Source organism: Drosophila persimilis, unplaced genomic scaffold, assembly GCF_003286085.1.
Source record: "Drosophila persimilis strain 14011-0111.01,24,50 unplaced genomic scaffold, DperRS2 tig00000002-arrow-pilon, whole genome shotgun sequence".
NCBI classification, from domain to species: Eukaryota; Metazoa; Arthropoda; class Insecta; order Diptera; family Drosophilidae; genus Drosophila; species Drosophila persimilis.
The window spans coordinates 7,883,818-7,898,648 of record NW_020825289.1 but is presented as its reverse complement, the minus strand read 5'-3'; the positions used below and the strand labels follow the sequence as shown (position 1 = coordinate 7,898,648).

The window sequence follows — 14,831 nt, the reverse complement described above, 5'->3', positions numbered from 1 at the left end:
AATCAAGTAAAAAGTGCTGAAACCACTTTAAACATACATAGTATATATTTTTAACAAAGATTTTCAATAAATACAAATCAGTTGGTTGATTAAATTGCTCATTTCTTGGCCGGATCTGGAGTCTTGACTTCCGTCTTGGTCTTTAGGTTCTTAAGCTGCTCTTTTTGCTGCAAAGGAGAGTCTATTAGAATCGGCATCCACTCGATTCAGCCTCACCACCGACCTGCTTGTGGAAGAACTCCTCTTCGCGGGCAGCCTCCATTTTGCCAAAAGATCCGCCAGCTTCGCGGATAGAGCCCCCGCCGCCACCGCCCTTGCCGGCACCACTGCCGAGTTCACCGATCTGTGACATTTTCAAATGCCTGCAGATTGAAAATAGTTCAAATATATGTATGTATGCACGATAACGATACGATACTATTTTCTTATGCAATTTCTAGAATATGTTCATGGAACACTTACTGTATTTGCTTTGGGTATAGGCGCTGACTGAGACGACGCAGTGTAAACATGTTTCTCTTATATACCAGTCAAATCAATTATATAGTATAGTTATATGTTATATATAGCGTGTGATTTATGCAAACGATTGCGACGATTTGTGAAACTTGCGCGCGCCACAGCTGTTTCTGTTATCGATAAGTATTTTCATCGTTGCGGACCTGCCAACCTGTTTCCCAAAAAATACACCTATCGAGTATCAATTTTAAATATAAAGAACTAACAATTTTATTTGAGCACAGAACTTTCAAACAACGGTTAAGAAAGCTTTGCTCACCCTACCCAAACAATGAAATTATAAACAAAAACGGTTTACTATTCAATTGATGCCCGTACGGCGGCAAATTTCTCTTGCTGCCCAGCATCAGCATCGTCCTCGAGAGTGGACTTCCCCTCTTCCTTGTTACGTCCTTGCAGTATTTTGAAGTTATCAGCAGTCTGTGGCGGATTCAGTTGAAATTAAGAGAACGAAATCAATGTATATGCTATGACAGCACCCACCTCGGACATGAAAAATGCCTCTTCGCGTACGTTCTTGTGCTTGTTCATCAATGCGGTGTTGTAAAGAGCGTCATTGGCTATGGCCTTGTGGTACTCATCCCAGTTGGGCAAAAACTCGGCGATAGCCTTCTTTCCGCGCATTTTCCCAATCAGATTCAGATTGACTGTGGTGAAGTACTCCTCCTCCTTGAAACCGCCCTGCAATTTGCCCAGGCCCCCGCCCCACATGTAGAGATTCGGGGACTTCGTATCACTGTAGTTCTTCTGGTATATTGGTCGAAGTCTGCAGGTTTCTCGTTGCGTACACTGTGTAATTCTAATGAACAAAACATGGGTCTCTCTACTTACGCGCTCAGGCTCAGTCTACGTTGCAGGAGTCCGGCTGCAAACATTTTGAATTCGAGAAATGAAACGTTTTGTTCAGAAAAAGAAATATATAAGAACTGATTCAGACAAAAGTCGGAAATTCTACGCTCAAACTTAGACAGTTACGACTGACTGGACGGAGAATGCCAGTTGTCACCTCACCTCGATTTGTATTACTATAATATTCAGATCTGAATACAGGCAACACGGAACTGAAATTTATTTTAAATCACACAAAAATAAAATGCCAGCAAAGAGCGCACAGAATATCAAAACAAAAGTAAGTTTCTTGATTTTTTTTGTTTGTCGTAAAAATTACTTAATCAGAACATCTTCGTACAGGGCAAGATCGCGCCAGGGCCGGCGGGAAACAATGCGATGGGGCGCCAGACAAAGCCAGTGGCTTCCAAATTGAGTTGGTCAGAGTGGCCGTTGCCACCGCCGCCCCTCCCCAAGCACAACGGGGGGAGGCCCATACGCCACAAGATCACCGAAGGCTCTGATGGACATTCAGTCGGCAGCAAGGATCTCGGCCAGATCCTTCCCGTGCGTCAGAAGCCCCTGGGCGCGTACATGGGTCTGGCCAGTGCGCGTCCTATGCCAGGTGGCGACGGTGCTATCAGCTATGCGGCGGTCGTCGCCAATGTCATTGAGCCCAAACAATTTCAGAATATGAATATTGTCATACCGCCACGTGTTAAGAAGCAGCAAAAATCACACAAGGCCGCCAATAGGAGGTCAACGGTCGATCCAAAGTTCACGATATTCGACGTAGAGGAGCCCAAGCCGCATCTTGTCATTTTATATGCAAAGGACAAAACCATTGATGAAGAGGTCCACAAAATGTCAAAGATTTTGAAGAAACATCAGAAATTGCCACAGAAGCCCCTTAATCCCCAAGATGAGTTCCAGGAGCCAAAGAATGCCACTCAGAATGAGCTGCAGGAGCCACAGAATGACGCTCCGAATGAGCTCCAAGATGTCCGAACTAAATCTTCGTCGACAGAAACAAACTTAAATGAGAAGAATCTGCAATTCCTAGGCGTTTCCATAGAAAGTACTGAGTCTGAAGCTACATTGGAATCCAATCCAGCTCCAAATATAAAGACGAATACTCCAGAGTTCTCCGATAGCGAAAGTTATCTCAGATATCACCTTCGTAAACTGCAACAGATTTTAGCCACTCAGTGCTCGGATTCTTTCTGGATTAAACGGCCGCGGTCCCAAAAGCCATCTAAATGTGAGCGCTATAATTACCAGCTAGACGAAAAAAAATTATAACGGCCGGAACTAAACGCAGCCGCCTTTTTGGAAAAGACTAAGGCCAAGCAACGTATGTGGTTGAATGGTGATGTTGTGATATGCTAAACAAAGCCAGAGAAGACTAAAACACATCTTTTAATATGTTCAAAGTTGACACTTTTCAAATTTTCAAATTAACGGCCACGAGTAAAACTGTATTTAGCATTAATTCGGTATATTTTCGATAGATATCGTATTTAAAGTGTCATTAAAATTTCATTGCTTATCGATAGTTAAATTTCATGTCGATAGTTTAATTTTCGGGGAATTCTCTTATCGAAGAACTGCCACCACTAGCGAACTGCCATCGCGCATTCTATCGAAGGACGGCCATCTCAATTTTCTCGAGAAAATGTTGTGAAAATGTTGTTGTTGTGAAAAATGATTTTCATATGATGGCGATTTAGATTTAACCGAACAAAGTGCATAATTTGTGCAGGCAAACATGTTTATTGAGTGAGGAGGATCGAATCACTTACCGGGCGAAGCGAACGCGCTTTGTGCGCCTTGCTTTTGCACTTGCGTATGTGTGTGTGTGTGTATAATGGACAAGTTAAAAAACAACAACAAGGAAAATGCATCAATTGAGTACCCCCCGACCCCCTACCCGACCACAATTGATGTCGAGGATGTGGAGAGCAACAAGAGCACACCGTACTACACACCCATGGAATTTCTGCAAACCTCCTTTGAGTTCCCATCGCCCACAACCGAAACAGCAACGCAATCGCCAGGGGGTGTCGTCGGCACAGCCACCGCCACCACACTACCCGCAGAGGCACTCGACCACGATATAGAGGATTCCGCACGCCCCTATACGGCCAAGCAGTTCACCATCGCCCACCCGAATCCACCCCACCACGTCACGCAGTCACCGACATTGAATCGAAAGTTCAAGCGTTTCTCCCTATACGATCGACGATCCTGCTCACCGCACATTGCTAGCACCACAGAGGAGCAGAGGGGCAGGGGAGGAGGCACCACCGACAAGGAGAACACAATTCCAAAGTCCGGCGACGATCTAGAGAATAGTCTGTATCTGTCCAAGAGCGAGCACAACTCACCCACAATTATATTTAGAGATGAATCCTCCTCGACGCCCGGCGGCCTTGAGGCGAGCCGTCTCACCTATTCACCAAAGTTTCTGTCGTCCATTAACAATCTGAATCTGTCCGGCCACGGCTCTCCCTTGAACATCATCAATTCGGCTGGCTACAAGAGCGGGAACTTCTTTCGCTTCCCCGAGATCGATCATCATGTCGTCCAGGAGGCTCCAATCGATGCAGTACATATTGAGGAAGCGGCCCAAGGGTTGCGTTTCAGGGGCAAGGAATCACTGGCCGCCGAGCTGGCGCGTGTAGAGCCGCAAGATCAGCAGAGAGCCGAAGGCCGGAAGAATCGCAAGAACAAGAACAATCTCACCATTCGCATCACAGATGTGCCCATCAAACACTCCGGTGGACAGGTATCGCCGCTGCCCAAACCAAAGACGCCCACCATCAAGAGCACCAAGGAGAAAGCCCGCTCCCTGGACTCGGCGGCCAACGAGACGGAGCTGTCGATTGTGGTGCACAACATAACCGAATCTCATGGCAGCTGCGAGGACATGATGGACAACCAGAACAAACCCTTGGCCGGTGGCATCCACATCCACCATCTGCAGCAGCCCACCTCCTCCGCCAGCATACACTCGACATCGCTCTCTCGTCTCGACAGTCACAATGTCCGTCGCACTGCGCGCCGAAAGTCGCCCGGCATCGATAATCCCAACTGGCTGATGTACCACCGCAAGCAGAATCCATATCATGGCAGCAGTAGCACGGCTCAGAGCTCGCTGGACTCGGAAATGAGCCTTAGTGACTCCCCGCAGCGCAGCGCCGCCGAGCTGAAGTCCGCCTGCAGCGTGGACAGCAGCTCAAAGTTCGGCCTGGGCGCCACTTTGGCGCCGCGCAGTGCCCACAAGCATAACCAGCTGCTGCACTCGTCCAGCACCAATCTGAAGACCTTGCCCGAATGCCTCACCCTGGTAGAGTTCTCATCTGGCGGCGGCGGCGGCTCCTCCTCCAAGGAGTCGCCCTTCAAACAGAAGTCCATGGACCTGCCTATGCCCAATCTTCAGGCCAAGACGACGGTGTCCACCTCATCGATGAATCTCCTGCAGCGACGTGGATCTAACCACAGTCTCACTCTCAATCTGCACAGCTCGTGCGGCAACCTGATGAACAGCGGCCTCAGCCTGTCCAACTACAGCCTCGGATCCATACTCAACTCCAAGTCCAGCTGCAACCTGGATGCTGGCGGGGGCACAGGCAGCGGAGCCACTCAACTGGCAGGCACCAGTCAGCAGCAGACACCCCAACATCTTGCCAGCAGCCAGGGCAATCGTCAGGGCTTATTCCGCAGGCGGGGATCCACTCACAGCATCACACTGAAGGGACACACCACCACCTCGTGCGGAGACCTACAGCAACAGCAGCAGGCGATGCTGAATGCCGAGAAGTACAACAGATTGAGCATGCGAACCAATTCGACGGGCTCGGGATCGGGATCGAATGTGCCGACACCCAAACGCGGTCTGCTGGAGCGGCGCGGATCCAATCAGAGTCTCACCCTCAATATGGGCAGCATTCTGGGGGTGGGGTGTGGCGGCGAACTGCCCGTTCCGGATGTGTGTGGCCAGCCCAAGGTCACAGTCTGCAGCTGTGCCGCCTCCAGCCAGGCCCCGCACCAGCGGAAATTCTTCAGCACCGAGAATCTGAACAGCAACAATAAACAGAACAACCAGTTCTTTGGCCAGGTGTGCTTCGGATCTGCTTCTGACCTGCAGCCCAATCCGGTACAGGGAGGTCCGGCCAGTACCGAGCAGAGCATTGCCTGCACCTGCGCCGGTGCTACGGTGCGCAACATCATGACACGGCCCCTCTCGCCGCAGACGACCAGCGAGGAGTTCAAGATCTATTTGGCCAGCATCCAGATGCTGCAGAGTGCCTCCAATCCACTGAACCAGTTCGATCTGATCCGCCTCAATCACGTTTTCGATCACAGCTACAAGACCAGCAAGAACATCATTGAACAGCCGCCGGTTTTGGGCTCGAATGGCCGCGATGCTGAGATGGAGACACCCACGAATCAGTTGCCGCCCAGCTCGGAGGATAGCGAGCTGATTGCCTGCTATCAGGCGGTGGTTCAGCGGATTGTGCAGTCGATGCCACAGCTGGAGGAGGCCGAGCAGAAGCGCATCTTCTGCGATCTACACAAGGAGTTCTGGGATCTGCCGCTCAACCATCAGGAGAAGCCCATGGTGTTTGGGTCCCAGACGAAGAATCGCTACAAGACGATTCTGCCCAACGAGCATTCCCGTGTGCTGCTCGAGCCAGAGGCCAGCGAGCTCATCAGCCTGGAGGAGCAGGCGCAAGAGCTGGAGAAAGCCCTCTATGTGTCCGCCAACGAGGATGCGCCCTACATCAATGCCAATTATATCAAGGTGAGTCCCATCTTCCTATAAGTATCCGAATGATTCTAATTTTGTTCTTGCAGGGACCCGACTACGTGTCCAAGTGCTATGTGGCCACCCAAGGTCCGCTGCCCAACACCATCTTCGAGTTCTGGCTGATGATCTACCAGAACACGCAGCGCTACATCCGCCGCTGCGTAGACGGGGGCAGCAGCAGCAGTCCGCACATGGAAAGGTCGCAGATATTGCAGCAGTACTTTCAGAAGATCGTCATGCTCACCAACTTTACGGAGGCGAATCGGCAGAAGTGCGCCATTTACTTTCCCATCGACCTCAATGAGATATTCGCTGTGGCCGCCAAGTGCGAGGTGTTCTGTCTGAGTACGGCTGCCCGGGAATACTTTGACCAGCACCTGGTGCCCATGTCTGTGCCGGACACTGCAGTGGCACCGCCGCCGCGAGTTAATGAGCTCGAGGATCTGAGCTATCAGCACATTGGCGTCGAGTCGCTGAAGGTGACGCTGGACAGCGAACTGCTGGAGAGTCTGCCAGCCCAGAGCAACTTTTTTCTGGTGAAGAACGTGGGTATTGTGCGACGAAACGGGTACTCGGTGCGAAAGTTTGTGCTACTCTACTGCATCCATGTGCCGCAGACGGCGAGCTATCACCTGCAAAAGATCTGCTGCTATCACTACTGGTATCCGGATTGGCCCGATCACCACTCGCCGCGAGACATCAATACGTTGCTGGACACTTGTCTGCATGTCCTGAATCTGGGCAAATGCGAATCGGAGTTTGACAACTACGACGAGAGTCGAAGCGTGCGCAATGCCCATCTGACGGCCCAGCGTCTGGACATCTATAAGCAGGACATTTTCAATGCCGTGCAGCCCTTGCCCGTTATCCACTGCTCGGCTGGCATCGGGCGGACCGGCTGCTTCACGGCCATATTGAATGCCGTGCGGCAGGTGCGTCAGTCGCTGGCCTACTCTCTCACCGGAATGCTGACCAAAGCTCTGTATGTGGCAGACTTTGACTGCAACTCGGAGGCGAATCACGACGACAGCGACAGCAGCTTCACATGCAACACCATACGGCATATACGGCAGATAATTGACCACCAGGAGCCGCCCACCTTCGACAAGCTACCCAAGATGCCAGACATCTTTGTGGACGTGCTGGGCATTGTGTGCAATCTACGCTTGCAGCGCGGCGGCATGGTCCAGAACTCCGAGCAGTATGAGCTGATACACCGGGCCATTTGTCTCTACCTGAAGCGAACCCTGGCCTTGAGGCGGTTCTAGGATTCAAAATAATTACAATTACAGTACACCCCCCATGTTGACGACTACGATATGGACTAAATATGAATATGAGGATACGCAATACAGAAGAAGAAACAGGAAAAGGAAAAGAAGAAAAAACACCAATTTACTATTTGTAAAACAATATTTTGTGACCCTTATTTTAATGTAATGAAGAACACAACCAATCGAAAAAGAATATCAAACAAGAAGACGACAAACCATGGCTAAAAGAGTCTCGAAACACACACACTTACATAGTGCTGGGGCATACTCCGTGTAGTGGAGGTGTCCTGGAATGTTTGCTAAATATTACTATTACCACATATTCTACATATATACATATATAAATGTTTATTAAGTGTTCGGATGTATGTGTCAGTTAAATGTGTATGCATGTATGTATGTACATAAGTGTAAATGTTTCCAAACCCACTTTTCGTGTAAACTATGCTTAAAAAACTAAACTAAAGTTAATTACCAATTATTATATTACCCTCACCCATACCTTTGTCCTTACCTTATCGTAGACCCCCTCCCTCCCTTTGCCCTTCCCCTTCCCCAAAACTTTACAGAGCTCGACGACGTGTGCGCGGCGGCCCCGGATCCAACTGTGAGCTGGCTACCCATGTTTGGGGGCGAAGAAAGCTCACACCTTTTTCAAGTTGGCCCCATCCCAGGGGCCTTCTGACTAAACACCAAATTTCTTCAAACCCAAACTGCTAGTTCTACCGTCGGGTTGGGGGCCCCCCGTCCACCCTCCACCCACCATCATCCATCGAATCGCGCGTAGAGTTGATCAAAGAGATACAAAAGAAAAAAAAACAATTTGAAAAACGTGGATAGTGTAAAACCAAACCGTAAATGAATCTTGTATTAATGTTTATGCAATGGAACTAGTCAAATAAACCCTAGAAACATTTTAAATGTATCTTTAAATGTGTAAAAAAATACAAAACTTGTTTTATTTCCATCTTTGAAATTCTAAGGGAAATCTAGAATTTCATAAGAAACGAATGTGTACTATCGAAAAGACTGCTATTTGTTTCTGGCGGACCTATGGACTTGGGTTGAACTGTTTACTGCGGTGAGGGAACGGTGAACGTATTCAGAGCATGTACATGAAGCAATACGTTTGATAAAATACTGAGTACTACGAGTAAAGCTTAAAAGAGCCCCCGCAGCATATGAATGTGAAACTTTTGAGAATTGTACAGAATATGCGTTCCACGGTACGCCCAAGATGTTTTCAGTATAATTGAAGACCTAAAAACAATTATATTCAATTCAATATATTATATTAAAAAAAAAAAAACAACACATTTAATGGAAAAGGAGTCAAACGAGGAAATACGAGAGAAAATACAAAAAGTGAAGAAATATATAAATATAATAATAAAATTAAATAGGAAGAAAAAAGCAGTAAACAGAGTAAATCAAAATTGAAACACTCGCCTGTTCCCATTAGTAAATTGTGAAACATTACTTTCTGTTTCCTTTTATTGCGCTGTTGTAGTTTGTTGTTGTAGTTTTTTGTTGTAATATGTTTTTGTAGTTTGTTGTTGGTAGCTGGTAGTCACACACAAACACAAAAACATTAAAAAAAATAAATAATAACTTCGTGTCGCCTCGTATTCCTTGCCAGTCCTTTCAACATTATTTTTACTCGCTCGCACTTTCACTCACAGAATGCACTTTTCACTTGACTTCCATTTAGATTGCCATTTGCTTACATTTCAAGCTTCGTTGGAACACTTTTGTGCCTTTGGGTGGGTGGGTGTTGGGTTGTTTCACATGTTATTTCAATTTTTACATAATTTACATTTTAAACAATTATTTAATATTTATTTAAAATTCATTTATTTATTTTTATTTTATTATATATTTATTTGTATTATTATTTATTTATTTTAATTTTTGTATTTTTATTTATTTTTGTTTCAATTGATTTATTATTCATTTTATTATTAATGTGTTTCATTTATATTTTGATTTAAATGGGATCACAGAGAACGAGCGCACGCTCACTTCTCGAAGCACACGATTTAATTGTACACTTTTACTACTACAATTTCTTACCTTATTTCGAGAGTTATTTGAGAATCGCCTAGGGGGGGCTTCCATTTCAGTTCCTGTATCCAGCGGATACAATATCTCCAGTATCCAGCGGATACAATATCTCCAGTATCCAGCGGATACCATTTGTGGTTGATTTTGGATCGATTGGCAATTTCAATACTCCAAACACTACACATGCATCTACTACTACAAATTCTACAAATAAAATCATTATGAGAGGGCCACATTTGAGAATCGCGTAGGGAGGGCTTCTATCACAAACTCCTGTGTCCAGCGGATACAATTTCTGCTGTATCCAGCGGATACAATATCTCCAGTATCCAGCGGATACAATATCTCCAGTATCCAGCGGATACAATATCTCCAGTATCCAGCGGATACAATTTCTGCTGTATCCAGCGGATACAATATCTCCAGTATCCAGCGGATACAATTTCTCCTGTATCCAGCGGATACAAAATCTCCAGTATCCAGCGGATACAATTTCTCCTGTATCCAGCGGATACAATATCTCCAGTATCCAGCGGATACAATTTCTCCTGTATCCAGCGGATACAAAATCTCCTGTATCCAGCGGATACAATATCTCCTGTATCCAGCGGATACAAAATCTCCAGTATCCAGCGGATACAATATCTCCAGTATCCAGCGGATACCATTTGTGGTTGATTTTGGATCGATTGGCAATTTCAATACTCCAAACAGTACACATGCATCTACTACTACAAATTCTACAAATAAAATCATTATGAGAGGGCCACATTTGAGAATCGCGTAGGGATGGCTTCTATCACAAATTCCTGTGTCCAGCGGATACAATTTCTGCTGTATCCAGCGGATACAATATCTCCAGTATCCAGCGGATACCATTTGTGGTTGATTTTGGATCGATTGGCAATTTCAATACTCCAAACACTACACATGCATCTACTACTACAAATTCTACAAATAAAATCATTATGAGAGGGCCACATTTGAGAATCGCGTAGGGAGGGCTTCTATCACAAACTCCTGTGTCCAGCGGATACAATTTCTGCTGTATCCAGCGGATAAAATATCTCCAGTATCCAGCGGATACAATATCTCCAGTATCCAGCGGATACAATTTCTCCTGTATCCAGCGGATACAAAATCTCCTGTATCCAGCGGATACAATATCTCCTGTATCCAGCGGATACAATTTCTCCTGTATCCAGCGGATACAATATCTCCAGTATCCAGCGGATACCATTTGTGGTTGATTTTGGATCGATTGGCAATTTCAATACTCCAAACACTACACATGCATCTACTACTACAAATAAAATCAATATGAGAGGGCCACATTTGAGAATCGCGTAGGGATGGCTTCTATCACAAACTCCTGTGTCCAGCGTATACAATTTCTCCTGTATCCAGCGGATACAATATCTCCAGTATCCAGCGGATACCATTTGTGGTTGATTTTGGATCGATTGGCAATTTCAATACTCCAAACACTACACATGCATCTACTACTACAAATAAAATCAATATGAGAGGGCCACATTTGAGAATCGCGTAGGGATGGCTTCTATCACAAACTCCTGTGTCCAGCGTATACAATTTCTCCTGTATCCAGCGGATACAATATCTCCAGTATCCAGCGGATACAATTTCTCCTGTATCCAGCGGATACAAAATCTCCAGTATCCAGCGGATACAATTTCTCCTGTATCCAGCGGATACAAAATCTCCAGTATCCAGCGGATACAATTTCTCCTGTATCCAGCGGATACAATATCTCCAGTATCCAGCGGATACAATTTCTCCTGTATCCAGCGGATACAAAATCTCCTGTATCCAGCGGATACAATATCTCCTGTATCCAGCGGATACAAAATCTCCAGTATCCAGCGGATACAATATCTCCAGTATCCAGCGGATACCATTTGTGGTTGATTTTGGATCGATTGGCAATTTCAATACTCCAAACACTACACATGCATCTACTACTACAAATTCTACAAATAAAATCATTATGAGAGGGCCACATTTGAGAATCGCGTAGGGAGGGCTTCTATCACAAACTCCTGTGTCCAGCGGATACAATTTCTGCTGTATCCAGCGGATAAAATATCTCCAGTATCCAGCGGATACAATATCTCCAGTATCCAGCGGATACAATATCTCCAGTATCCAGCGGATACCATTTGTGGTTGATTGTGGATCGATTGGCCATTTCAATACTCCAAACACTACACATGCAGTGTCTCAACGGAGAATGTTTGGATAAAATCCTTTAAAAACATGCAGTGTCTCATTGGAGAATCTTTTGATAACATCGTTTAAAACCTGCAGTGTCTCATTGGAGAATCTTTTAATAAAATCGTTTAAAAACATGCAGTGTCTCATTGGAGAATCTTTTGATAACATCGTTTAAAACCTGCAGTGTCTCATTGGAGAATCTTTTGATAAAATCGTTTAAAAACATGCAGTGTCTCATTTGAGAATACAATACTCCAAACAGTACACATGCATCTACTACTACAAATTCTACAAATAAAATCATTATGAGAGGGCCACATTTGAGAATCGCGTAAGGAGGGCTTCCATCACAAACTCCTGTATCCAGCGGATACAATATCTCCAGTATCCAGAGGGTACAGCATCTCCTGTATCCAGCGGATACCATTTGTGGTTGATTGTGGATCGATTGGCCATTTCAATACTCCAAACACTACACATGCAGTGTTTCAACGGAGAATGTTTGGATAAAATCCTTTAAAAACATGCAGTGTCTCATTGGAGAATCTTTTGATAACATCGTTTAAAACCTGCAGTGTCTCATTGGAGAATCTTTTGATAAAATCGTTTAAAAACATGCAGTGTCTCATTGGAGAATCTTTTGATAAAATCGTTCAAAAACATGCAGTGTGTCAATGGAGAATCTTTTGATAAAATCGTTCAAAAACATGCAGTGTGTCAATGGAGAATCTTTTGATAAAATCGTTCAAAAACATGCAGTGTCTCAATGGAGAATCTTTTAATAAATTCGTTTAAAAACATGCAGTGTCTCAATGGAGAATCTTTGGATAAAATCGTTCAAAAACATGCAGTGTCTCATTTGAGAATACAATACTCCAAACAGTACACATGCATCTACTACTACAAATTCTACAAATAAAATCATTATGAGAGGGCCACATTTGAGAATCGCGTAGGGATGGCTTCTATCACAAACTCCTGTGTCCAGCGGATACAATTTCTGCTGTATCCAGCGGATACAATATCTCCAGTATCCAGCGGATACCATTTGTGGTTGATTGTGGATCGATTGGCAATTTCAATACTCCAAACACTACACATGCATCTACTACTACAAATTCTACAAATAAAATCATTATGAGAGGGCCACATTTGAGAATCGCGTAGGGAGGGCTTCTATCACAAACTCCTGTGTCCAGCGGATACAATTTCTGCTGTATCCAGCGGATAAAATATCTCCAGTATCCAGCGGATACAATATCTCCAGTATCCAGCGGATACAATTTCTCCTGTATCCAGCGGATACAAAATCTCCTGTATCCAGCGGATACAATATCTCCTGTATCCAGCGGATACAATTTCTCCTGTATCCAGCGGATACAATTTCTGCTGTATCCAGCGGATACCATTTGTGGTTGATTGTTAATCGATTGGCAATTTCAATACTCCAAACACTACACATGCAGTGTCTCAACGGAGAATGTTTGGATAAAATCCTTTAAAAACATGCAGTGTCTCATTGGAGAATCTTTTGATAACATCGTTTAAAACCTGCAGTGTCTCATTGGAGAATCTTTTGATAACATCGTTTAAAACCTGCAGTGTCTCATTGGAGAATCTTTTGATAAAATCGTTTAAAAACATGCAGTGTCTCATTGGAGAATCTTTTGATAAAATCGTTCAAAAACATGCAGTGTGTCAATGGAGAATCTTTTGATAAAATCGTTCAAAAACATGCAGTGTGTCAATGGAGAATCTTTTGATAAAATCGTTCAAAAACATGCAGTGTGTCAATGGAGAATCTTTTGATAACATCGTTTAAAACCTGCAGTGTCTCATTGGAGAATCTTTTGATAAAATCGTTTAAAAACATGCAGTGTCTCATTTGAGAATACAATACTCCAAACAGTACACATGCATCTACTACTACAAATTCTACAAATAAAATCATTATGAGAGGGCCACATTTGAGAATCGCGTAGGGATGGCTTCTATCACAAACTCCTGTGTCCAGCGGATACAATTTCTGCTGTATCCAGCGGATACAATATCTCCAGTATCCAGCGGATACCATTTGTGGTTGATTGTGGATCGATTGGCAATTTCAATACTCCAAACACTACACATGCATCTACTACTACAAATTCTACAAATAAAATCATTATGAGAGGGCCACATTTGAGAATCGCGTAGGGAGGGCTTCTATCACAAACTCCTGTGTCCAGCGGATACAATTTCTGCTGTATCCAGCGGATAAAATATCTCCAGTATCCAGCGGATACAATATCTCCAGTATCCAGCGGATACAATTTCTCCTGTATCCAGCGGATACAAAATCTCCTGTATCCAGCGGATACAATATCTCCTGTATCCAGCGGATACAATTTCTCCTGTATCCAGCGGATACAATTTCTGCTGTATCCAGCGGATACCATTTGTGGTTGATTGTTAATCGATTGGCAATTTCAATACTCCAAACACTACACATGCATCTACTACTACAAATTCTACAAATAAAATCATTATGAGAGGGCCACATTTGAGAATCGCGTAGGGAGGGCTTCTATCACAAACTCCTGTGTCCAGCGGATACAATTTCTGCTGTATCCAGCGGATAAAATATCTCCAGTATCCAGCGGATACAATATCTCCAGTATCCAGCGGATACAATATCTCCAGTATCCAGCGGATACAATTTCTCCTGTATCCAGCGGATACAAAATCTCCTGTATCCAGCGGATACAATATCTCCTGTATCCAGCGGATACAATTTCTCCTGTATCCAGCGGATACAATTTCTCCTGTATCCAGCGGATACCATTTGTGGTTGATTGTTAATCGATTGGCAATTTCAATACTCCAAACACTACACATGCAGTGTCTCAACGGAGAATGTTTGGATAAAATCCTTTAAAAACATGCAGTGTCTCATTGGAGAATCTTTTGATAACATCGTTTAAAACCTGCAGTGTCTCATTGGAGAATCTTTTGATAAAATCGTTTAAAAACATGCAGTGTCTCATTGGAGAATCTTTTGATAACATCGTTTAGAAACATGGAATCTTTGGATAAAATCGTTCAAAAACATGCAGTGTCTC

The 14,831-nt window shown here is 44.5% G+C and overlaps 4 protein-coding genes across 4 annotated transcripts; 2 read left to right on the top strand and 2 right to left on the bottom strand.

Annotated features, from left to right (window-relative positions):
- Window positions 1-26: 26 nt before the first annotated feature.
- On the bottom strand, window positions 27-542 carry LOC113565045 (ATPase inhibitor A, mitochondrial). The gene is made up of 3 exons (XM_026985156.1): window positions 463-542; window positions 224-362; window positions 27-167 (listed from the first exon to the last, which is right to left on the bottom strand). The coding sequence occupies exons 1-3, from the start codon at window positions 510-512 to the stop codon at window positions 99-101; spliced, it is 258 nt and encodes an 85-aa protein (XP_026840957.1). The 5' UTR covers window positions 513-542; the 3' UTR covers window positions 27-98.
- Window positions 543-698: 156 nt separating this feature from the next.
- On the bottom strand, window positions 699-1,435 carry LOC6590293. The gene is made up of 3 exons (XM_002016118.2): window positions 1,351-1,435; window positions 1,003-1,285; window positions 699-939 (listed from the first exon to the last, which is right to left on the bottom strand). Exons 1-3 carry the CDS (start codon window positions 1,392-1,394, stop codon window positions 817-819), a joined length of 450 nt encoding a protein of 149 aa, XP_002016154.1. The 5' UTR covers window positions 1,395-1,435; the 3' UTR covers window positions 699-816.
- A 115-nt stretch (window positions 1,436-1,550) lies between these two features.
- Window positions 1,551-2,908, top strand: LOC6590292. The gene is given in 2 exon segments (XM_002016117.2): window positions 1,551-1,648; window positions 1,711-2,908. Coding segments are annotated over 2 exon segments (1,062 nt in total). The 5' UTR covers window positions 1,551-1,612; the 3' UTR covers window positions 2,737-2,908.
- Window positions 2,909-3,041: 133 nt separating this feature from the next.
- Window positions 3,042-8,355, top strand: LOC6590760. The gene is made up of 2 exons (XM_002016116.2): window positions 3,042-6,154; window positions 6,208-8,355. Exons 1-2 carry the CDS (start codon window positions 3,215-3,217, stop codon window positions 7,426-7,428), a joined length of 4,161 nt encoding a protein of 1,386 aa, XP_002016152.1. The 5' UTR covers window positions 3,042-3,214; the 3' UTR covers window positions 7,429-8,355.
- Window positions 8,356-14,831: the final 6,476 nt, after the last annotated feature.

Bases quoted from the DNA above. Each gene is read 5' to 3' on its own strand.
- LOC113565045 (XM_026985156.1), bottom strand. From the start codon at position 512: ATGTTTACACTGCGTCGTCTCAGTCAGCGCCTATACCCAAAGCAAATA. The intron at 363-462 runs GTAAGTGTTCCA...TTCAATCTGCAG, and splicing joins CTATACCCAAAGCAAATACA to GCATTTGAAAATGTCACAGA. The intron at 168-223 runs GTCGGTGGTGAG...TCTCCTTTGCAG, and splicing joins AGGAGTTCTTCCACAAGCAG to CAAAAAGAGCAGCTTAAGAA.
- LOC6590293 (XM_002016118.2), bottom strand. From the start codon at position 1,394: ATGTTTGCAGCCGGACTCCTGCAACGTAGACTGAGCCTGAGCGC. The intron at 1,286-1,350 runs GTAAGTAGAGAG...AGAAACCTGCAG, and splicing joins CGTAGACTGAGCCTGAGCGC to ACTTCGACCAATATACCAGA. The intron at 940-1,002 runs GTGGGTGCTGTC...AATCCGCCACAG, and splicing joins AGGCATTTTTCATGTCCGAG to ACTGCTGATAACTTCAAAAT.
- LOC6590760 (XM_002016116.2), top strand. From the start codon at position 3,215: ATGGACAAGTTAAAAAACAACAACAAGGAAAATGCATCAATTGAGTAC. The intron at 6,155-6,207 runs GTGAGTCCCATC...TTGTTCTTGCAG, and splicing joins TCAATGCCAATTATATCAAG to GGACCCGACTACGTGTCCAA.